The sequence below is a fragment of the Carassius carassius genome, chromosome 42, assembly GCF_963082965.1.
Source record: "Carassius carassius chromosome 42, fCarCar2.1, whole genome shotgun sequence".
In the NCBI taxonomy this organism is placed as follows: domain Eukaryota; kingdom Metazoa; phylum Chordata; class Actinopteri; order Cypriniformes; family Cyprinidae; genus Carassius; species Carassius carassius.
The window spans coordinates 15349866-15375267 of NC_081796.1; the positions used below are offsets into that span (position 1 = coordinate 15349866).

General features: G+C 34.6%; 1 protein-coding gene across 1 annotated transcript in view; it reads right to left on the minus strand.

Annotated features, from left to right (window-relative positions):
* The window catches only part of LOC132123913 (contactin-associated protein-like 2), a 394838-nt gene that overhangs the window by 107459 nt on the left and 261977 nt on the right, over nt 1–25402 (minus strand). Inside the window, exons 11-13 of the mRNA XM_059534600.1 lie at nt 23753–23859; nt 21967–22086; nt 20758–20958 (exon numbers count right to left, since the gene is read on the minus strand). Of these exons, the coding sequence (XP_059390583.1) occupies nt 20758–20958; nt 21967–22086; nt 23753–23859 (428 nt within the window). The remainder of the gene's footprint in view (nt 1–20757; nt 20959–21966; nt 22087–23752; nt 23860–25402) is intronic.

Genomic DNA, 25402 nt, shown 5'->3' on the forward strand with positions numbered 1-25402 from the left:
GACGCTTTTATCCAAAGCGACTAAAAGTTGCTATATATGTCAGAGGTCGCACGACTCTAGAGCAACTAGGGGTTAAGTGTCTTGCTCTGGGACACATTGGTGTCTCACAGTGTATTCGAACCCGGGTCTCTCACACCAAAGGCATGTGTCTTATCCACTTCGCCAGCACCACCAAAAAATAAATGCAGCCTTGGTCAGCATAAAAAAATAAAATAAATACATGTAACATAAACATACATGTAAAAAAATAATAATAATAAAAAATTCAGTGGTTAAGAAAAGAGTTTAGAATTATTCATTATTAAATATGGAATATTTAGATTTTTATATAATCATGTATATGTTCATTAGTATGACATCAATTGTGAGTCTCCAAAGTTTCCTTTCATCACTCCATACTCATTTCAGCATGTTACAACCCATCATCTACTCTGACAGCATACAGTACATAACATTGCCACTTGAGAAGCGGATGAAATGTTGTTTAGAATCAAAGTTAACTGAATCACACTGAACTGAATGAATTCTGCATCTTGACAGCTGTTGTTGCCATGAGGTGATATATACATGTGTAATTTTCTCCCAAAATGTACTTTGGCAGCATGGTTGTCATAATACACAGGCATCATGCTGTTCCCAAACACCAAAATTAGAATGGGTTCTCTTTAATTTGTTTTTCCCCAAGATGTGTAACAGTTCGTTTTATGCAACAGTAATATGGCTAATGAAGTTGTAGTTTCAGCCATCTTAAATATACACTAGTGATCCTGATCTGTTTCCACAGTAAATAAACTCTGCAGTAGATGAGGGGAGCACCCTGTGGCATTCTGTCAAATTATAATAATACAGCTCTCAAACAGAACAACAAAGACAAACAAAATAATCATACACCATGAATGCATGTATAGAGAAGGCTTTATCAAAGATGAGCAGGGGGAAAACATTTTAAATATTCTCATGTCTTCAATCTCAACTGCTTTTGCCTGTTGAGATCGAAAAAAAAAAATGCTCATAGAATTTCAAATGAGAGCATTTTTTTCCCTCACATTCGGCAGCTGCTTTACCCAAAGCACTCATTTATTTTAAAGTATACATTTATTTGCATGTGTATTCCTTGGGAATCACACCTACTGTAAATACGGCAGGTAAAAACAATATACATTTATCCACCTTCTATTAAATTAAATTCAATTAAGAAAATTTTACTACTAAAAATAACACATTATGTAAAATAAAAACATATAAATGGCATCATTTTGATGACTATATACAGTATATATACATATAAACATTTTACATTGATTAAAATCTTTGAAAACATAATATACATTATACAAAACAGATATTATTATTATTATTATTAAACTATATTATTGTTTAAAAATCTAAAAATCTAAATTTTATTACTAATTTTGTGTGCCATGCATATTTATAGAAACACTGAATTTTTTTGATGTAAAAAGACAAAAATACAATGAAAATTTAAAAAATTAAATGGAAAATAAAATAATAAAAAACATACATCTATGATTGTAAATGTCATGATGATATTTATTATCAAATATATATATATTTTTTCAATTGTAATTTACAATATACATAATTATATTATGGAAATATTTTAAAATACCATAAAATCATCAATTTAAAAATCACAATTTTAACACTAGTAAATCTACTAATTTTTTGTGCCATGTACATCTTAAGAAATATCTCACTTAATATATAATGATGCTCATTTAATGTGGACCAAAAATGTGGAGACAAAAGCTTAAACAAAGTATCAAACATAATTCAAACAAATTCGGAAAACAAAACCTTTCCCTTAAGTGATGTACCTCTGTGTAAAGCTTTTAAGCATGGTCTGAAGTCCTGCATAAATTTAAACTGTGGTATAACTTCAAGACATGTCTCAGGAAGCACTTTAGTGATCACCGCACACAAGACACTGCACTCTCCAGATCCTCTGAGGACCACACAAAGGAGCAAAGATTCTACCATCACATTTTCCATCAGCCATGCCTGGGGCCAGCTCTGTGAGACTGCTTTTACAGTCATCTCTTGGACCAACACTGCAATGTTTCTGTTGTATGAAGCACATAGTGATTTGGGGACCTAAGCAGCAAATCGCATTTGATCCAGATACAGTATATCAAGGGGACCCAAATGTTAAAATGTGATATTTGGGCTGTATCTATCTCTGCAGCTGCATTACCGATACTGTAGACTTTGACATGGATACAGCAATGTAACTGCCAATAATTCCAAAAATTCAATACAGTGGGGTCCAAAAGTCAGAGACTACAATGAAACAGTTTCAGGATTTTAACAGTTACTAATTATTATTATTTTTTTAAGGAAATGTTTAATTAACCTGTTATGCAAATAAAATAATTTTATAATCAAATAAATAAATAAACAAGAAAGAAAAATAAAGAAATTAACAAGTTTGACTGATTAAAGTAGCCTACCTTTACACAAAAATGCAAAACACTATGTAGAGGTACAGTAGGCACTTCAGCAAATGTGGTCATTACTTCAAAGTAGACTGTGTGGTTGGGGAGATGCATTAGAAGGACTTTTATACTTTATACTATACTGTGAACACTCAGCAGAGACAGACCTACAGAAGAGAACAAAGCAATGCCATTCATTTTAAATTCCAGATCAGCACATCCCATCTGGGCAACATGGAATAACCTTGTGATGGGTCATTGATCTTTGGAGCTGAAAACAGAACAAGAGGCATTTCAAACCTACAGGTTTTTCTTTTACAGGAATTATTTTCTGAATGAATGAAATCAACAGCAGAACTGCAACCATCAATCAAACGGGGACTGCAATCTGGTTTGAATTGCAACCTTTTTGTGTAATTAGGAGACCGAGAGCTCTTGAGAAAAGGCTTTTTTTCTTTTCTTCTCCTCAGTCACTCACATACACACACTTGAACACCCCAGTATGCTCATAGAACTGTTACTTCCCTCACTTCCAAGTGCATCTGCATGAATGCATGAAATGCCTCTCCCATCTGCACCTGCGATATATTCAAGAAACATTTCATAGGACTCATCAAATTCTCTGACGACTGAGCCGAGGGACATAACAATGCAAATCTACTTGAGTGAAGGCTTAGGCACGCTGAAATGCTCAGAGGCTGATGGAGCAAGTGGTTCTGTTCAAACAGCTTAAGAATACATGGATTTTGTGCTTTATTAGTTTCATATAATATTATGCAGAAACAGGACTTACAATTATTATTGGGACCAAAAGATGCAGATATTGAGTATGAAATGTTATAGGAAACAAAAATCACTTGGCATCTCTTTTAATATCTCAATTGTTTCTCGTGACAGCAATTATATATTTTTTTCTCCCAAGTAGAAACTAAAAAGCTAATTTGTCCTCTAGAGTTTTCTATTTTAACTTTTAGTCTAAGTCTGGTTATTTATTTACTTATTTTAATTTGTTCTACTACTTTTATTCAGCAAAGATGCACTGAATGATGTATATGTCACCAATGATTTCTATTTTAAATAAATGCTGATCTTTTGAACTTTCTATTCATCAAAGAATCCTGAAAAAATTGGCAATTTTATACTTTTGTTTATACCTTTGTTTTACTCATGTTTAAATATTATGCAATAATAATAATGATAATAATAAAATTCTTTATGTCATATATCAGTCAAATACTCAATAAAATTATTAATTAAAAATCATTAATAAATACATATACAATTTTGGCAGTCCAAAAAAGCACAGTAAAGCGGTATTGTTAAAATATATTTCAATTTCTAATATATACAAAATAAATATATAATAATAATAAAAAAGGATTATGCTACTATATATATATATATATATATATATATATATATATATATATATATATATATATATATATATATATATATATATATATATCTGGATAGCTGTATCACCTGGATATTTTTACCTTATGCCAAAACTGAATTGAAAAAGTATTTTACTTCAGAAATGAAAAAGATGCTCATTACAGAAGTTCAGCGTCATATCACAGCTAAACCTAATAGTGTTAAAGGCTTTAATCAATGGCTCACTTCATGACAGTGTGTACGTCTGTTAAGGTCTTTATAGAAAAATGGCAGTGGGCCATTCTGACAGGCTGAACAGGTTAGAGAGCCTCAGTGCCTGCTCAGTGACATGGGGAGGCCTGAGCTGCTTGGCCAACAACCCTGACCAGCAAACACCATCTGCCTCTCATGCCATCACCCACTCACCATCACGACTCACTCCTCTCTCTTTTTTGGTCTCTCACTGTCCCTCTCAAGGGAGAGATATGAACTGTCCAGTGATTTCCACCTCACGGGACCCCACTGACGTGTGACTGCCACGTCTGGCCAGGCCAGAAGTGTGCTGGAGATGATCACACTAGGACAACGACGGGCCGGCCCAATGTATATAAATCTATGATGTGCATCATGTGCATCAGTGAAGATCAGTCAGCTAAAAGAGAAGGGTAAATGGATCCAGAACACAGGTGACCGTCTTATCCAGCTTCTCCCTGCCATCCTTGCTTGTCATTTAGTGAGCTAAAGAGACTAAAAGTACAGTTACATTTACAGCTGATCAGTGATTTCAATATAAATCCTTGCAATTGCATGTTTTGTGTGAGGGCAAAAGATTTTCACATATATGTTTCATATATCTCTCATGTAAAATGAAACGTTTGCCCAAAAATTTTAATTTGCTGAAAATGTGCTCACCCGCAGGTCATCCAAGATGCAGATGAGTTTGTGTGTTCATCAAAACAGATTTGGAGAAATTTAGCATTATATCACCTTCTCACCAAATGATTCTCTACAGTGAATGGGTGCCGTCAGACTGAACGTCCAAACAGCTGATAAAAACACAATAATCCAGTGGTAATTCACATGACTCTGGCCCATCAATTAATGTCTTGTGAAGTGAAAAGCTGTGTGTTTGAAAGAAACAAATCTATTATCATGGATACTAATAATGACTTTTAATAGTAACTTCAGTGAAATAGTCCATCCCCTCTTGTCCTCTCACATCAAAATTCACCAATATATTTGTTTCGAACTGTTTTAGACTGTTTTCACTTGATGATGTTTTAGAAAATTATGCTTGACCAGTGTATATTTCTGTTCTGATTCAGATATTATTTTTTACTGGAGGAAGCAATATTATGGAGAGAGGACTCCATATGGTTTGGATATGGAATGGTTTGAAGTTAAAAAAATCTTACTTCTGAATTACTGAAGATGATTATAGACAAATTGTGATGTTTATATAAGCTGTTTGGACTCTCATTCTGATGGCACCCATTCATTGCAGAGGATCCATTGTTGAGTAAGTGATGTACTGCTAGATTTCCGTAAATCTGTTCTGATGAACAAACATATTCCACCTCTACATGTTATATGTCCAAATGTCATAATTTGTGTGCATTTGCTTATGAAATGTTATGTCATTTTATGAACATAGTCTTAAATTCTATCATATTTTCTTACAGACATTATGACTGACAAGCTTTTAACAAGGCAACATCACACAAACTAAGTAAATGATGTACCATTATCAGAAACCAACTGTACTTAGATCACACAGGCCATGTCATTTTATTTTCACCAACAGCTCCATAGTTGCATTGTGGGATTTAGATTAGATTTTGTTGCCACCATGGGTGACAGCTGAGAGGTGTTTGGCAAGAACACTTTTGCCTTCCAGTTGCAATGTGCATTACAGGTGGCAGATAGATATGACAAATGAGCTCCTTGGCAAGAGAGTGTGTGTGAATTTGCATGTGTCTGAGTGAAAGTGTGTGTGTTCAAGTGAAATAAAAACAGGTTGTTGTGAACATAGTCTGAGAAAGTGAGTTTACTTTCCAAAAACATTGTTATGTATATATTGTACACACATATAAAAATCACAGCATGCAGCTTACACAATATATAAGTGAATCTCATGAAACCTGTCAAGTCATGGACAATATTTTACCCCAAGTCAAACACATTTTTTTTTATTTTTATTATTATATATCACAACCCTGTTTGATTTTAAGACCATATTTTTTGTGTGAAATTATATTCATTAAACAAAACTCACACCTTAAATCTACATAAATAAATAAATAATGTTGATTGAAATAAATATTCTTAAAATATTTTGTTACAATATATCATTATAATACACTAAAATATTATTGGATAAAAATAACGGGAATCTCAACTACCTTTGAGAATATTGTGAATTACACAAAAAAAAAAAATCATTATAATAATCATTACAAATCAAACATTAGTCTTCTCTCCGAACTGATTATGGTAGTGGCTTATGGATCTGTCTGGAAGAGCAGAGTCAGGCTAGTCATTTGTTACCTGTAGAGATTATGGTTGGTCAGACTCTTTTGCACTTTTATTGCATGTCCTGAATGTTCACAGGACATTAAAGCGGCAGATCATCTGTAACGAATGCATCAAGCTCACAGGGCTGCTGTTATCACATCATCATTAGCACTGCTTACTGTTTCCATCAGATTAGCATCAGCTGTAATGCTATGAGAAGGGCATTTGGTTTGTATCTTCCCCTTTCATAGCCATTTTATAAATAATGTTTCAAGCTTCACAGACCAAGAAACACCACCATCCAGACTCTCAGTGAACTCAGGAACAACCAGTGTAAAACAAAAAAAAATTAATAAGTAATTTTTATGTAAATTGATTATTACTTATTAATTATACTAATTTACATTTATTTCAATAATATAATTACATCTCTAATGGTTACAATGCAGAATTATGAAACATTGTGTCATGATAGGTATGTATTCTAACCATTTCTTAACAGTTCTAAACGCTGAACTAAAAATTTCACAGTATAATAGATTTATTAATTTATAATAAAATGTAATACAAATATGTATAATGGTTATAATAAATATTTATTAATAAATATTTATTAATAAATGTTTATATTTTAACAGTTCAAATATGTATTAATTAATATTTATATTATAATATTTATAATATATATTTAATAATTTATTCAATAATAATTACAATTTATTTGGATAATAAAGTAAATACAATGGTTATATATCCAAACGCTATGCAAGAACTATTATACACACACACACACACACACACACAAAACCTAAAAATAACAACTTTGCAACACATAATCTGTCATCACATTTTCCGAGCAGTGGAATTGGAGGAAAACCATCATCTCACTCTAGAGACTCTAAAAGACTCTAGTCTGTCTATTATCCTCGCACAAAGAGATCTAAATCCACTCTGACATTGCCTTCAGTGGGATCGAGAAATGTGCAATACATAAATGAATGAGTTTTCAAATCTGCGAATGAATTTTACTGAGTCAAAGGCTAAGTGTTTACCAAACGTGCAAAAGTAGCAGGTCACATTCTCACATTTGCCTGTGATTTTCCTTAATTTTTCAGATCATCTTTCAGAGTTACATTTGACTTGCCAGCAAATTACGAATCATTCAGTCATGTCAGAAAAACTTTTTATGAACTTGAAGGTCACAAACTAAAAAGAGACCAGGCAGTTCATTAGGAAACATTACATGTTCACTGCCTCCCAGTTGTTAAATCTCTCATTGTAATGTTTTAATCTTTTCATCCATTTAAATCTCCTCATTATAACTTTCATCATTCATCTTATCAAATCTGATACTGCAGAGCAACGTAATAAGACCTTTAAGGCATCACAGAAGAATCTATCGCACAAGGGAACAGTCTATTGCAATATCTAAATGTTTTCTAAAGAAAAGCCAAATCTTACTTTCAAAAAATAAATCAAAACTAGATTTACTGCTCTGTCTAAAATAATGTAAATGCATTACTTTGTATTAAATATTTCATAGACTCTCCGATGTTCTGCCTAGAACCAGATGTGGTTTTCTCAGATCACACATTTGTACAGCAGTTTGTATCTCTCAGGAAGTCAGGATCAGGATGTGATATCAGCAGGGTGTGAACAGTGTCTACACGCACACAAATATGCAACCGTGTCAACCTCCATTTTCCGAAACTGTGAAAATCACTGAGAAAAATTCTGTTTTCATCTCCTCACTGTACGAAATGGAAATTTCTGACCCTACATAGAGAGCAACGCAACTGACAAGTTCAACGCCCAGAAAGGCAGTATGGACATCGTCAAAATAGTCCATGTGACATCAACTGTGGTTCAACTGTAATTTTTTAAAGCTACAAGAATACTTTTTGAGCACAAAGAAAAATAAAAATAACAAATTTATTCAACAATTATTTTCTTCCATGTCGATGAGTGTTCACAAGACTGCCACAATGCATGCATGTGGTGCTGCTGATGCAGGAGCCGGCATTCTGCCGTAGAATCTGGATGCACTGCACCTTGTTTACAAGCAGAGGAATGCACATGCATATGTCTTGGTACTGTCGTGAACATGCAGCAAAGACTGACACAGAAGAGAAGAAATTGTTGAATAAAGTCGTTACTTTTGTTTTCTTTGCTCACAAACAGTAGCTTCATAAAATTAAGGTTGAACCACGGATGTCATATGAGCCTCATTCAGACTGTCAGCCCAAATCGATTTTAGGGCAAATCTGATTGAATGACATAAAATCAGATTTTTGCAAATCCAATTCGAGCAACATTCATATGTGGTTTGGAATCCTATTTAAATCGAATTTCTGGAAATGAGTTTCAGTCTGACTGGTCAGATCAGATTTTGTGTAGTTATTTCATGTTCTCTCGCCACGTAAAAAGTAAACATGTCAGACATTGTTTGTAGAAAACACGCTGAACTTCCTTGCAGAACAAGGTTGTTGCGAATAGCAATTGTAGTGGAAAACTGACAATATACTGCTAGTCCATCCACCTCTTGGAGTTATGAGACCAGCAGAGACGACGGAATAAAGCTGCGCATGCAGCTTCCTCCATTTCTGCCGATGCCTCAAAAGATGTTATAATGTTATCCCGAGAGTTGGGTGTAATGCATTACAAGTAACGCGAGTTATGTAATCAAATTACTTTTTTCAAGTAACTAGTAAAGTAACGCATTACTAATGCCAGTTACTTTGTTTTCCCATTTATTAACTGACAAATCTCCTGTCCCCATATTAGGAGAAATCGGAGATACAGAGGCGTTTTGTGCGCTGTGTGTACATGATGTTACTGTAGTTCTAGACTAAATGTGAATGTGCATTAATTCATCTCACTCGCAAAAAAACTAATTTAGTATTCATCAAAATGAATTAAAACAGTGAAAGCAAACTCAGAATATGACACAAACCTCCAATAATTAAATATGTTAAATAACACATATGTATCAAATTCCATTTTATTAAGCAGTGTCTTTGTGGCTGACCTTTGATGATCCAGTTCAACCATATTCATAAGCAAAAATGACTCGATAAAATAACAATTGTGCTTCAATGCTTTTTTTTTTTTTTTATTGCTGAAGAGTGTTGAACCTTCTTCTCCTGTGTTCTACTGTACAGACGTGAATTTACTTTTCCTTCAGCCTGAGGTTTATTCATTACACTTTTTGGTGTGAAAGGGCTTTTACATTTGCTATAAATAGAACTTCTTATATTAAAAACAATCAAGCCCTGCTCATATTTAAAAAGTAGCCTAACACAAAATGTAAAATGTAAAACCCATTTCTTTCCAGAGAAAGTAACTAATTAATTAGTTACTTTTTTAGGGAGTAACGCAATATTGTAATGCATTACTTTTAAAAGTAACTTTACCCAACACTGATTATCCCTTATTATAATCCATTGAGACAGCAGCATGTCGACATGTTGTAAGACAACATATGTATTGCAAACTGTATCGCTCTTATTGTTATTTTTAGCATAGACATAACAAAACAACGTCATTGTCATAGAAACCAATGCAGATATTGAATAAAGCGAAAGAGACATGGACACACAAATTGGAATTGAGCAGTTGTGATACACAGTGTGGACAGTCAATCATTTAGATCAGATTCGAATCGGATATGAACAAAAATTGTATTTGGACTGACAGTCTGAACAAGGCTATGGACTATTTTAACGATGTCCTTAATACCTTTGCAGTAGGTCCATTGCAGTCTCTGGAGGATCAGAAAGCTCTTGAATTTCATCAAAAATATCTTAATTTGTGTTCTGAAGATGAATGAAGGACATGAAGGGTGAGTAATTAATGACATTAATGAATATCAATGTTATTTAATGATGTTTATTTATTTTTTAAATCTATGTTAAATGTTAATTTATGGATATACTATTGTTTGTGTATATAATATTGTTCAGTTATTTCAAAAGTCCTTACAAACTGCAAAAGCAAAATAACTAAAACCCACAAAAATACTGACCAAGCAAATAAATATAGTAAACGACAACATAAAAATTACTAATTATTTCTATGTTTTTGCCACAAAATTACGTTTCAGTAACGTGCTGCTCTTACGATTTTAGCAAGGTAAAATCTATATTGCCATATCTCACTATTGAGTCCATAACTGCAGTGTTTTTAAAGCAGATGTACTTCATGAACAGTTTCAATATTAGAGAACTTGCTGCTGAACACTATCGAGAGACGAACATTCTCAGATTATTCACACATGCTTAATCCCTCTCTCTCTCTCTCTCGCTCTCATATAACTGCATTAGTCTGCTATCAATGGCTCAAGCCTCCGTTATTAGGTTTAAAGTGATGCTTGGGAATTAGCAACGGAGATGTTTGATGAGATGCGTAAGAAATTAATCCTACAAACAAGAGTGTTTTAAGGACTAAAACCTGACAAAAGTCTTGAAATACATCTGAACGATGTCTTAAGGTATGGTAACCGCAATATAATTTGAATCATTTACTCTGGTCCACTGATTTTTTTTTTATTTATTATTCCTTAATTCATGTTTGTTTATAAGCTTCAAATGTTACATAAATTAACACTTATAAATTAACTTAAACTAAATGCATTATTGCATTAAACTAATCTTAATAAAGTTTTTTTGTTAAAGTGTTACTCTATTTATGTGTTTATATGAAAATAAATGACTACAAAGAAATTATACAGCAGTTACAGAAATAGGAAAGGTAGAGGACAGGCCATTTTCCTGGAATACACTTTTAATTTAAACCATAAGCAATCCATGAACCCCTCGTGCCAGCAGGCACAAACAGGGCTGACCATGTTGATAATGAAGCATCTTGTGTTGTCCTGAACCATCTGGAGCACATGAGGCAAACTGTGGTGTTGCTGCCCAGCACAATTAACTGCGCCTTCCTCTTGGACACTATTTTCCTGCTATTGCTGCCATGGGAGACTGCATCCTGGGTAAAGTCCATCCCATTGTCACGACTAAATTTTAATTTCTGCTCACAGACATAACGCCGCAGACGGCTATTACATAACCACGGGCAGTGCACTAGACTCAGGATCTTTCCTTTCTGTAACTGTGGCATAGCTAAATGGATTTCTTGTCCCAAAAGCATACTTTCTGACATCTCACTGCAAATGTAGCTTGTATGTTTTGGAATGGGAAGAAAAAAGATGACTCGGCTTAACTAATTTTCCATTAACATCAATCTGAAAAACTAGGCATGAAGATTTGAGGTGTTCCTGTCGTGTACTGAAGCAGGCTGAGAAATTACATTTGACGGTGTCATAAAACATATGACAACATTATTGAATTTAATGATGCATTAATATATGCAAATGGTAATAGGCCATACATCAAGGTGTGAGTGATTGGGTGTACAAGAAGTGCACTTGGTTTGTTGCCTGTTCATTAACTCCCAGTAAGACACAGATCTCTATTCAAAGATCCACAGAAAGCTCCGGGCTTCTAATAAGCTCATATCAGCCAGGAATTCGATCAATTTCTATTATATTTGATATATACAGCACACATGCTAATAAGGCATCAAACATTATGTCCTCAATTATAACATCAAGGCAGCTCCTATCAAGTTAACTGAAGTAAAAGGGATGTTCTTTGCACGGTTTAACATCACATAGAATATGCCCATGGACCCTGTCACCCGTTTAGATGATAAAGCATTAACATAATTCAATCTATTTCCACTGAAAAATAAATTCTAGAAAGTTTCAGACATGAACTAACACTTTAAAGACAATATAATCTATTGTCTTTAGACTATCTATCAGTCCGTATCAGTGTTATTTTAGCATTACTTATACACTTAGAATATTTATTGATATTTTTTTTTTTAAGTTTTATTTAAGTTTTCTTTAAAAAAATTTAGAAAGTTTTTATTTTTATTAAATGCTTTTTTTTAAAATATATATTTCTATACGGCTTTAATTAATTGTTTTGTATTTTAATAATTCACATACTTTTTGCAGTTAGTTGCCAACATTTATAATGTTTTCCATAAACTACTATATAAAATGTATTTATATAATTAGTAAAATTAACTATTTATGGTTTAAAATTTGTAACGGGATGAGCAAACAACAGGCACAGTGGGCATGGCGTCAGGCCTTGGAGAGGCTTTTATTAACATAAAATAAAACAAAAGGAGGGAATAAAGGTGGCCAATGGGGAAAAGGGTCCAAAACAAACAGGGGATCTGGTGTCCTCGTCGTGCTGCAGGGTTTGTGTGGGTCGGGCAGTGTTCATAGAGGAAGGGTCCAGGTAAGGGGCGGAGTCCGCATCCTTCTCGTTGGCTGAGGCGCTTGCAGGGGATGGATGGCCCGGCATCCTGGCCTGTCGGCCGTGTAAACGGGTGTGGTTCTCGTCCGTACCGCGGGTCCGGCGGCTCACGTCTCTGATGGCGTGGGAATCCCTCAACGCACCTTTCCTGGACTCACAAGGACACCAGTGTGCATGCACGGGGAAGAGACTCTCACACACCCACTCCTGTCGGGAGCCTGGTGATGGGCGGCGATTTAGGACGGGGTGCCGATGATAATCAGGGAGGAGGCAGCTGACTCGTCACAAATTTCACAGCATTTTACATAATTTGTTTTACACACGCACATGCATGCACACAAACACATGCGTGATTTGAACAATATCAATAAAATGTAATTTATTTCAATAAACACTTTCATTTGAATCTTTTGTTTAAAGTTTACCCAAACTAAAGTTTATATTTGTGCTAGACTTGTTCATTTGATTCAAGCTGAGTTCATTAGTTTTAGGTCTAAAATTCATCCATCTTAACATTGGAAAGTCATTTTTGACCTAAAAAGTGCCTTTGCCCCAGCCCAGAGGATCCATCCCCTAATTAAACTTCCTCTACTGTCACCAGGTCCTATGTGGGACTAGGGCTCTTTAGAAATGCTAAATGTATTTACATGGTACTGAAGCAAAGGTGCAGCCCATAGCACACATACTGTTGACTCTGCTCTAAATAGGATCGCTGCATGACAAAACAAACATCGCTCAGATCTAGTTAACATTTGTTAAAGGTTGCACAAGAACAATGCAATTTGGAGAGGAATATTTGAGTCTGTTTTGGGAAATGAAGTCTAATCATGCTCTTTCTGTCACGGTAAATGCTAATATCAGATGCTAATATCAGATTATTGGTGTCATATGCAAATTGGGATTTACAGAACTTCTGTTCTTCAGAATTGCAATAAGAAATTCATGTGTGAAACAGTGATATTGGCCAACTTATACAGTGGTCCCCAAATGTGTTTGGACAGTTTAAAATATCTGAATGTCACTTCTACTTTTTGGGGGAGCTGTAGCTGTATGACCTTTGTTCTTTCAGGTTGATAGTGATAAACAAAATTATTTCACAGACACTTTAATGGACTACAAAGAACAACCAAGAAAGAAATACAACAAAATTACCAATGTTTTCCTGTGAGATTAACAAGTGAGTGCACTTAAATACAGTTTTCTTTTTGACATTCAAAAATATTATTTCTTGTTACCATTTCACCTCTCACTGTGATTAAAACTAGAATTACACCCATAACCAAAACATTACTGACCAACATTTTGGACCCGACGACACATTAGGTTCATTTGCAGCTAAAGAGCTTTGTCTGTTTCGCACTGACAGAGCACATGCTTACTTTGCATCTCATTATGCATTTGAGCCTTTTTTCTGCATATTTTTATCAATATGATTAGTCTGGTGGTCAGAGGGCAAACGGTTGGGATCATGTGGAGTAAACTAAATGACGTCAATTTCAGTTTAAGAGTGTCAAGGCAATGAGCTGTCTGAGCACCTCTAATAATTTCCGGAGCACAAAAGACTGTCTGCATTTTAATTTCGTTTTAAATTGTGTGGTGTGGACATGCTCTGGTTACTCTACATTTATGCAACATAATTTATCTTCATATCCTTTGTACAGACCAGGACGAACATAAAAACACAATTTAAGGCTAAAGCCTTTTCCTTAATAGACCACCAAGCAAACCTTTAAGGTCAACATGGAAAATAAATATGATAAATGAACTAATATCAGAAGGTGTTTATTCTGATAGCAGCAACAAAGGCAATTTTTATTAATGAATGATGTAGTTCTGCTTTTAACTTGTTAACTCTGTAAACAAGAATATAGTTTTGAAAGGCAGGACTTACACTTTTCTTAGAGGTTGTTAAAATAATTTTTAATCAGAAATTGTAAGAAAGCACCACTGTAAGCACCAATAGTAAAAGTAGTAAATCCATCATTATTCACCCCGAAAAATATTAATAAAATAATGCACGTTATCTATATAGTGTATTACAGGTCTTTTACTTAAGTGCTGCCTTAAATAGACCACTGAATCAGTGAGGTGAACTTTTATTTGTGAACAATCAGTCTAATTCATAAATTAATCATTCAGTTCCATTTGTGAAAAAAAGCAGAGTGAATATTATTCAAGGATTCTTCTTTTGTGTTCCACTTCAAATAATATCAGACCTTAGAACAACACGAAGGTGAGTAAATGCTGACATGGGTGAACTATTCCTTAAATGGCTATTTCCATAAAAAAAGAAATGCTTGATTTGATTGAGTTGTAAATCTACATGACTGTGTTTGCTTGAACTGAAAAAAAAAAGTGCAACATACTTTACACTCTGGGTTTCTGGCAGATATGTGGATGGGAAGATTACAAGATTGATTTGAATTTGAGAAAAGATAGAAAAAGAGAGCAGGACTCCTTAGGCAATAACACTAGTTAACCTATCTTCCTCAGTCTCCCCCTCTGTTCCATAGTGTCTTTTTAATCATTCTCAGGGCTGCCTTTTGCGGTTTCCTACATTACATACTGCTATAAAATCTTTATGTCTCGAGAGGATCTACAACTCTCTTACCAATAGGATCAGAACACACAAAGAACATCACATCAGAGAATTTATACAGTACTCTAGAGATGCACAGAGCAGTTGTGTTCACTTATGCCCTTTAAGTGTTGTAAATGCAGAATAAAATAGTAATTTGTGTGTTTTAGCAATATTATACATTTTGCAAAAAAATAAATAAAATAAGATAGAAAATATTTTTTTTAAAGCAAGGACAAATACATTTTGATTTAATTAATCAAGTGACCAACATTTATAAATTATTTATATTTTAAAAATATGTTGCTCTTTTTTATTTTTATGAGCATAATAGAATGATTTCTGACTTTACAAAATCAGCTTTCCCATCACTACAATAACTTACATTTGAAAATATATTAAAATAAAAACAGCTATTTAAATAATAATTAACTAATAATATTTCAGAATATTACAGTTTTTCTGTGATTTTAATTAAATATTTTCTTTTTTCAAAAACATTATATGATCATTTAGCAAAGAATGTCTAAATGCCAAAAGCCTCTTAACTATTGGAAGAAAATAAGAAAAGTATTTTCAAATACAGAACACTGACACAACATTTATTTCACTACTGTGACAGCACAGACTTTCAGTGCTGAAAGTGAGATGTTTTCTGAAGACTGGGCTGAATGAATAATGCCTGTTTTTGAAGTTAAGCACTCAGCTCATGTCTTTCAGATTTGCTCGCTAATCAAGAATAGGGACAGTTATAATTGTGTGGACATCAGAGACACAAAGCATCCTGATAGTTCACGGCTCACCGTCTGCTCTTATTTATGCTCTGCTCATGCAATCAGCTGCATCATCCAGCTGACATTATACTGCCTGTATATTATGACTGGACAAAAAATAGGAGACGACAAAACAAAAACACTTTTCTCAATTCATCATCATCACATTCAGTTTCCTTTGTGTGACAGTCGAAGGCCTAATCACAGTGGAAGGTGGTTAATTTAGCTGTAAGGAGAGCAATTTAAATACAAATGGACTCCTGGTCCCTCTATAGGGGATGAGGAATAAACAAAACGTCACTGCTGATCATGCCTTAATGGGAAGGAATGACATACGGACATGTACAGCAGATATCTCTCAACTCCGTCTCCAATGTTAAGCTAATGGAGGACACTGGGGATGGCGCAGACAATGAAAGGATGGAATATAACAACCTGACGGCTCATCCATGAGTGGGTTGAAGGCATCAAGGAATTACGACAATTACAGTTTAACTTCCCAATTACAAAACTCAATGCACCCTGAATGCAATTTTGATTTAACACTTCATTTGGTTGCAGAATGCCAGCACTCCACAATTTGATGAAACCTGACAGTCAATTTAGAAAGCATATTTTGGGAAATAGTTTTCTCTTCCACTGTCTCTTCAAATGCGTCTGAGCACAAACTCTCTAAAGAGACAACTCCGAATCTCTGACATGCAGGGTGTACATGTACCTATTGCTTTTCAGGGGCACAAGGGGCAATCCTGGTTCACATTGTGCTTTAGGCAAAATATAACTACAGAAAAAGAATCTCTTTACTGGACTGATGAATCACTTAAATGTGCATCTAACAATTTAACTCCTTTTTATTAACAAATAAAAATTAAATATTAATATTTAACAATTGCACATCGCTTCATTTTGAAAACAGTCAGCTGATTTCCAAAAATGGCTAATATTTTACACCAATTAATTACACTAATTTGACAATGAGTTAAAACTATCAATAAAAACATTTTTCTGAATATCAAAAGCACAAAAGCAGACAAATGTTACAATCTCTTTAGTATCATTCAGTATTTAAAAAGCAGTTCTAACTTGGCTCAGAGAAAAATTAATTATTAATAATACCAATCTTTAATATATTTTAATTGATCTTTAATATTAATCTCTTTTAAATTCCATTGGCCATGCTGCTTCTGGTGACATGGACACTAGACAAATCTGCACTAATGCTCATCATCTGAGCATACGATTTGTCAATATGCTGACTGCCTGAATATTTTCTCTGTGATTACAACACTGATCCCCAAAATGTGATCTTGTCTGCTTATTATAAAATACACAAAGCTATCCGGAAATATTAAACAGGTCAATCAAACAGATAAATCATGCAAAACTGAAAAACACTGTCTATCCTAACCATAAGTTTTATTGTTTGACAACACAGTGCATAACTACATACTACAGCACTGATTGTCTTTCAGTAAAGATGACTGAAGGCCAGAGAGCAGAGCTATGATGAACAAGGCAATGGTCCAGTGCACATCACCAGCTATCCTTCACTACACAACAAGGTGAAACAAACTACTCTGTAAATCTCATCATGTAATGTTTCATACACTCGCCTCACACACAATCTCAATAAATATATGCCATTACCAAGCAGAGTGATTCAGAAATGGGTGTTAGACAACAAGACTCTGGTGAGTAGCCTTGCATTATATTTATGTGCTCATAGTGGTAAACAAACAATGCTATAAAAAGTTTCAAAATATAAGAAGTAGAAAGCACAGATATTTGTGTAAAAATATAAGGAGTGAAAATAAAAAGCTGTCAAAAAATGAATAGTGAAGTAATGTACTGATACCTAAAGCAAACAAACAAACAAAACATAAGTACAGTAACAAAGTATTTGTATTTTGTTACTTCCCATCCCTGCTGCCATTCTCCTGGGTTCCTCTGGGTGCTCAAACTCGAACCCATGGGATCAGTGCCTATGTGTACTGATAGAGTGGACTGAGAGTGACATTCTATTCATGCCTAATTGAACATAGATGGTACAGAAATTATGAAAATAGTCAGATTAGCAGTAAGAAAATGCACAGCATCCTTCACTGTGCTGCATGCTCATTAATAGATTAGCATCATCACCACAATCACGCTGCAAATTATTATTGCTGACTGTAATCAGAAAATGGGTCGCAAGAGTGCCAGGGGATAGTGGCAAAGAGCATGGAAGAGCAAATGAATGAGAGAGAAGGTGAATGATTTGCAAGCTGGGTGGGTGAAGAAAAAGAGGGTTGAAGTTCTATGTGAGAAAGACAGAGTAGGAAATCCTTTTCAGCATTATTCCGCATATGACATTATATACAATACTGTTCAAAGGTTTGAGGTCGGTAAGATTTTTTATATATTTCTGTAAGTCTCATATGCTCACCCAGACTGCATTTATTTAATTACAAACAATATAAAATATTAATATTGTGAAACATTATTACAATTTAAATTAAGTGTATTCCAATTATATTTAAAGATAACGTATTCCAGTGATGGTAAAGTTGAATTTTCAGCAGTCATTACTCTAGTCTTCAGTGTCACATGATCCTTCAAAAATGATGCTAATATGCTGATTTGGCACTTATTATGAATGTTAATTAATTAATTATTTTTTGAGACATTCTAAACATCTTTAATGTCACTTTTGGTCAACTGAAAGTGTTGTTGCTGAAGAAAAGCATTGATTTAATAATAATAATTATGATGATAATAATAATGACCCCAATCTTTTTAACAATAGCATACATGTTTCCTATTATATACTCTATTACCATTATTATCTGATCATGTGATTGATTTAATTAGTGTCTCGTTTTATGTGAAATTAAATCAGGTGGCCTAAAAAAAAATATGTTCAACATAAACTAAACAATATATACAAAAATATAATTAACCAATTCAAAGTTTTTTTTTAACTTGAGAACAGATTTGAAAACCCTTCTGTTTTCATTACATTTACTTTTTTTTACATTTACATTAACCTTTAACCAGTTCTTTTGCACACTCCATAAACAGAAACTGCAAAATGAAATTCCAGGACTTTCAAGGACTTTTCAAGCACTACTTTTTTGGTTTAGGACGAAAATTAGAGATCTTACTTATCTCTATTAACTATATTGTTATTATCTTTCAAATTCTATCCAGTGTTTAGTTGATGCTGATAAGCACTCGTTGTCACAGTTGTAAACACTAGGCTTTCTTCTTTCGTGAGGGGGTTTGGCGCCATGGTATCTTTATTTCAAGGTGGAACATTAAAGAACTCGACTCACACATCTCGCAAAAATCCTGTAGAATTCAACCAATCTGATGACGACTTCGACACTCCTGAAGTGTTTCCACTTTTGTGTGCCATATGCATCAGACGTTCAGCCAACGGTCCGTGGGCGTGACGTCTGAGGCTGAGACTATGACTGTCACAACTTTAACATTTGAAAGGATATTATGGCAACATTATCGCTTTGCTTATTCAAACTGTTTTTTTTTTTTTTTAATGAATATGATTGACCTGATGAATGAAAGCTGTATCATACACTTGGGAAATTATGAGCTATATCACCACTTATCAACACTAGGGTGTATGACAATACACTTAGCTCATGAGATATACAGATACTGGGTTCACAAGAATGAGACAATATTTTAAAACTATTTTTAAGATTTTTTTTCTAAATGACAAAATATTTGTCTTTAAATAACACAAATCAAAACAATGCAGATGAATTTTGAAATATTTTACTATTATAGGGTTGTAACTAATAATATTTATATAAAAACTAATGATGAGGCAGTAATAATTGGTTCAAATACAGTATCAAAACCAAGTAATTAAATTCTTTTATTGAACAACCCTGATAAAATAGGCCTACATAATGTAATATGCCTACACAGAATATGAACATAACCAACTTAAGTTTATTATGCATTAATATCAAAAGTTTTACCAGAAACACAACTTATACTGATATCACAAGACCGCTTTTCACCTTAAGGAGTAATATCGCGAGATCTCGTGCACTGCTAAAAGCCAGGCATAACGGATCTGTATTTATATCAGTCTCTCTGTATTGTTAATTTCGTTTCATATGCACTGCCCTTTAAAAATTCAAGTACTTTTCAAGTACCTTCTCGAAAATAAAGCTGTTTTCAAGGGTTTTCCAGGACTAAAATTTCAAAAAGTCAAATTCAAGTACTTCAAGCACTTTAAGCACCTTGTACGAACCCTGTTATTAAGTCCAGCTGTAAGCCCACACATAAGCATAGAAAGTGAGCAAATGTAACTTTAATTCTCTTGAAACCAAGCCATTATAACATAAACCACATTCTGGGGTGGTATTGCAGTTGAGCAACTGGGCAAACTGCCAAAAATAAGCAGGTTCAAACAGAGAGCAGTGGAGAGTGGGAGCGGATCAGCCACGGAGGGGCTATTAAGGTCAAAATCCTATTTTACCCATCGGTTTACCCCGTTATCAAGACACTTGACCCTCATTTGTTCCGGAAAGAAGTATCAGTACAGTTGGATGATATTATTTATTTTTATTCAAGGTTTTAGATAACCTTATATCACCCCACAAGTTCCTATAAGCATCTATACTCTGCAACACAAGCGCGTATACACGCACACACACACACACACACACACACACACACACACACACACACACTCTCAGACGATCTCTCTGTACCTGGTGTGTTGAGTAGGCGTGACATTCGGCAGGCGTAGGCTACGTGCTGCTCGCAGTGTTCAGCGCTGTTGGTTATAGCTGTGACCTGCTCCATAGAAGCACTGTAGTTCAGCTGCAGTACTGTCCGTCTCTCCCGGCTGGAGCCGGTCACTGCTGTCTGTGCCGCTAGGTTATTCACCACAGTTGTCCAGACCTTGTCCTCTGAAACACAGATACAATAATGGTCATAAAAGGGATGCAGTAGCTGACTGGCACTGCAAGAAAAGTTGATAAATTCATCAAAACATATGTTAATACTGTACCATAAGCACATGCTGATCCTTCAGAAATGCCACTTTGATCAATTTTAATGCATCCTTGCTGAATAAAAGTATTAATATTTTTGTTTTTTTAAATACTTACCCCTAACTTTTGAACAGTGGTGCATACCTAATATTTAATTAATAATTAAACATAAGAATCTCAGAATTTTATCAAACAAAAAGGGCAAAATACATACTACAGTGAAAAAGTTTCCAAATGTATTTTTTTTTTTAAAGAAAAAGTTAAAGTTTTTCTTAGATTTTTAAATTGACCTATGAAAACAAGAAGTGATTTTATCATTAAAGTAATAAATAAACTGATTTAACATTATGGATCCATATGTGAAAACAGCTTTGTTTTTGGCAAAATTTCCTTCAACATATTTTGTTTATATTATTCAAATCAATCTGATGCTGTAGCCATAATCCATCTCACTTCAAAAGATTTCTCCATCAAAAAAAAAAAAAAAAAAAAATAATAATTAAATGATGATAACATTTCTAAAATTGACAGACACTTTCTTTTAAGAATGGTTTTTGCTCTCTACAGTGTCCTTAAATGATAACATTTTATGTCCTGATATTCCTACATACTGGAATGTCCCTACATGTAAGACTTCTATTTAATTTTAGTATTTTTGGATCAGTGGGATGATGTTGACCTAGGCTGATGAGATAATGCTCAGTAGGCTCGAAAACAAATGGGTTGAGATGCTGAAATAAAAGACTGTCTCTGGAGGTAAAAGGAGGGATTTTAAAAACTTGACTCAAAAGCTTGGGATACAGTGGTTCTTGGAAGCATGTAATACTAAGTAAAAGGCTTGATTTATTAATCAGATGCAAGTGGGGGGCTTTTTGGATTCAGTGCTGTGGTTCACCACAAATTAATAAAAAATGCTAATTTTACCTGTCATGTTGCAGATGACTTTAAAAGGACCTAATGGTCCGCTTCCATCTGGGTCAATCCAGTAGGAATCAGATGATCTCCCCAAATGCTTGTAGGCCTCACAGGACTGCTCATAGACAGCTGTAGGTAAGAAATAAAAGCTTTAAAGGTCTCCTGAAGTGCCTTTAAACAGGCTGCATTATTCTATGTGGTGACAATTTCAACTGAAACAGGAAGAGAGGGCAGAACATATCGAGCAGCCCCACCCTCTTTTTTAAATAGCCAATAGCGTTTTGTTTACAGTATATCTGCTAGGGCTAGAGCAGTTGAGCTCGGTAAAGCCGCATTTGGCAGCCACAGTCTAATAGATTACACCCTAGATTCAACATGAAACTCTTGGTAAAACAAAACAGTGGTCATACTCATACCGAGACTGTGTATTTGTAAAAGTTTTAAATATACTGTATGCTGACTCGCGCATATGATCTGCTCAGTGCGATCGCGTCTCTGGACCGGAGCCAAAGTCCGGATCAGACAGTGTGCACTGCCACAATTCGTGTGAAACATCATGAAACCAGACTTCATTTGCAACATTCGAAAGCTTATTTACATCCTGTTATTATTTATATTATGTCTAAAACGTTCCCTTTTAGATTGGTCGTTGATTGGTCATAAGATAGGTAGGTTTCGTAAAATTCATAATTTTGAGCAAAAAAGCAGAGAAAATCACATTTTTGTCAAAAACTACAACTGGATAATATTCAAAGCATAAATCCATTAAATTGCTCCCATCAGTACCTCCAAAGCTTGCACAGACATATACTAATTACTGGATCAACATATTACTCTGTAACATAATGCAGTTTTCATTTACATGCATTTATCTGTTTACATAAGAGATTTACATTTATTTATTTAGCTGACGCTTTTATCCAAAGCAACTTACAATTGCTATATATATGTCACGGGTCGCACGCCTCTGGAGCAACTAGGGGTTAGGTGTCTTGCTCTGGGACACATGGGTGTCTCACAGTGGATTCGAATCCGGGTCTCTCAAACCAAAGTCATGTGTCTTATCCACTGTGCCAACACCTTTTATCCACTGCGCCAACACACCAACGAGATCACATCCTGTTCACGTGTGTTTTTTTTCTGGAGGTTTTGTACCTGTTCAGAAGATGTGTAATAGCACCCTCGAGTGTATAACAGTGTAAACACGAAAAGCCGTAAAAACTTGTCAATGGCAGGGAAGCGTTATCTTCTAAATGAAAAGATAACTCGTCAATGGCGAGGAAAGAGTTATTATTCATAAAACTATCCCAGCAATCATACTTTAAGTCACTTGGAAAGAACAGCCTGAGATAAATAGAAAGTATTTAGTCAATAAATGTTAAATGATAGAAATAGCATCTCTGCTAATGCAATATATAGAGTATAATATATTTACTGTGTCTGTTAAAATACTAAAACCAGGTTGTAAAGGGTCAATATTCACTGTGTAACTTCAAGGCTCTTCTCCTCTCCATCTAACCCCTGGGGTTTTAAAAAGTTTCACTCAGCAGTTATTCTGAACTATTTCTCTCAGAAATGATCCCAAACAGACTTCACAGAGAGTACAACAGACATGTCCATATCAATCAATGGCTCTGTTTCAAAATCCAATGAGTGTTTGAAGGAGTCTTAGGTGCCACTCCAGAATTGTAAGGTCATTGGGAAAAGGTAGTAAACTTAAATGTTCTGCCTTGTAGAATATTGCACGCACGCACACACATATATACAAGCATATTAAACGTATATTAATTCTTACATGTGTGACAGGTGGCTCCTGTGTATCCTGTCCCATAACAGGTGCATGTGAAGCCATCCCAGGTCTGACTGCATCGGCCTCCATGTTCACATTGGTTTGGCATACATCTGAAAAAAAAAGAAAAAAAGAGAAGCAGATCAGAGCTGAATTACACATATAAATGCATGTGTGGTCAAAAAATAAACCTGATCACTGCAATACTATTTTGTTAATGTCCTACCGTAAATATACTAAAACTTAATTTATGATTAGTAATATGTATTGCTAAGAAATTAATTTGGAAAACTTTAAAGGTGATTTTCTCAATATTTAGATTTTTTTTGCTCCCTCAGATTCCAGATTTTCAAATAGTTGTTTCTCGGCCAAATATTGTCCGATCCAAATAGACCATAGTCAACATCAACGGAAAGCTTATTTATTCAAATAAAAAACTTAAGATTTGACACTTAAGATTTGTGGTCCAGGGTCACATATGTTTAATGGGGCTGAATTTGTATTTAACATGATTACAATTTAATAAAATCATTAAAAAATTGATAATTAAGCTATATAACGTTTCCTTTCCACTTTAGAAAGTTACATTATCACGAAGATTATTGATCTATTGCAAGTTTAATCACTCCCAAAAAATTATATATATATATATATATATATATATATATTAGTTATGGTCACTGAGGATGTATACACTGTGAAATTAATCTCTTACTAATGTTGTATGTGCATCTGTGATTTGTTGTTTATGATGAGAGAATTTGTGGAATTTAGTCAAAGAACACGTGCGCACTCAAAACAATGCAGATGAGCTGAAGGCCACTATCAAAGAAACCTGGGTTTCCATACCACCTCAGCAGTGCCACAAACTGATCATCTCCATGCCATGCCGAATTGAGGCAGTAATTAAAGCAAAAGGAGCCCTTACCAAGTATTGAGTACATGTACAGTAAATGAACATACTTTCCAGAATGCCATCAATTCACAGGTTGTAAAGGGTCAATATTATATACACACACTGTTTTTTTCTAGCTTGACTATTGACCAGTACAATTTTATTTTTGTATATGGAGAGGTCTGAGGCAAGTAACTCAATGGAGTTCATCATCTTTTCTATTGACTTATGTGAAACTGGTGTCACTGTGTAACTTCCAGGCTCTTCTCCTCATCATTGAATTCCTAAGCTCAACAGAATTGTGTGTGATTGGTTAATGCACAACACTGTAAAAATGCCTAAAATGAAATGCAGTGCAACATGAGAAGATTTTAATTTAATGCCACAATTGACACTGTCTGTTCATTTTCACTATATTAGCAACAGATTTAATTACACATGTTTACGCAGCTGCATTTTTGTCAAGTTTAGTGGCATTTTTGCCCCAAGTCCCCATGGCCAGGGGAAGGCTAAGCTTTACACACGCTGTGCCTATGTGACATGCCAATCAGCTAATCAACTCAAAACACCTGCAAAGGTTTCCTGAGCCTTCAAAATGGTCTCTCAGTTAGGTTCACTAGGCTACACAATCATGGGGAAGATTGCTGATCTGACAGTTGTCCAGAAGACAATTACTGACACACTTCACAAGGAGGGTAAGCCACAAACATTCATTGCCAAAGAAGCTGGCTGTTCACAGAGTGCTGTATCCAAGCATGTTA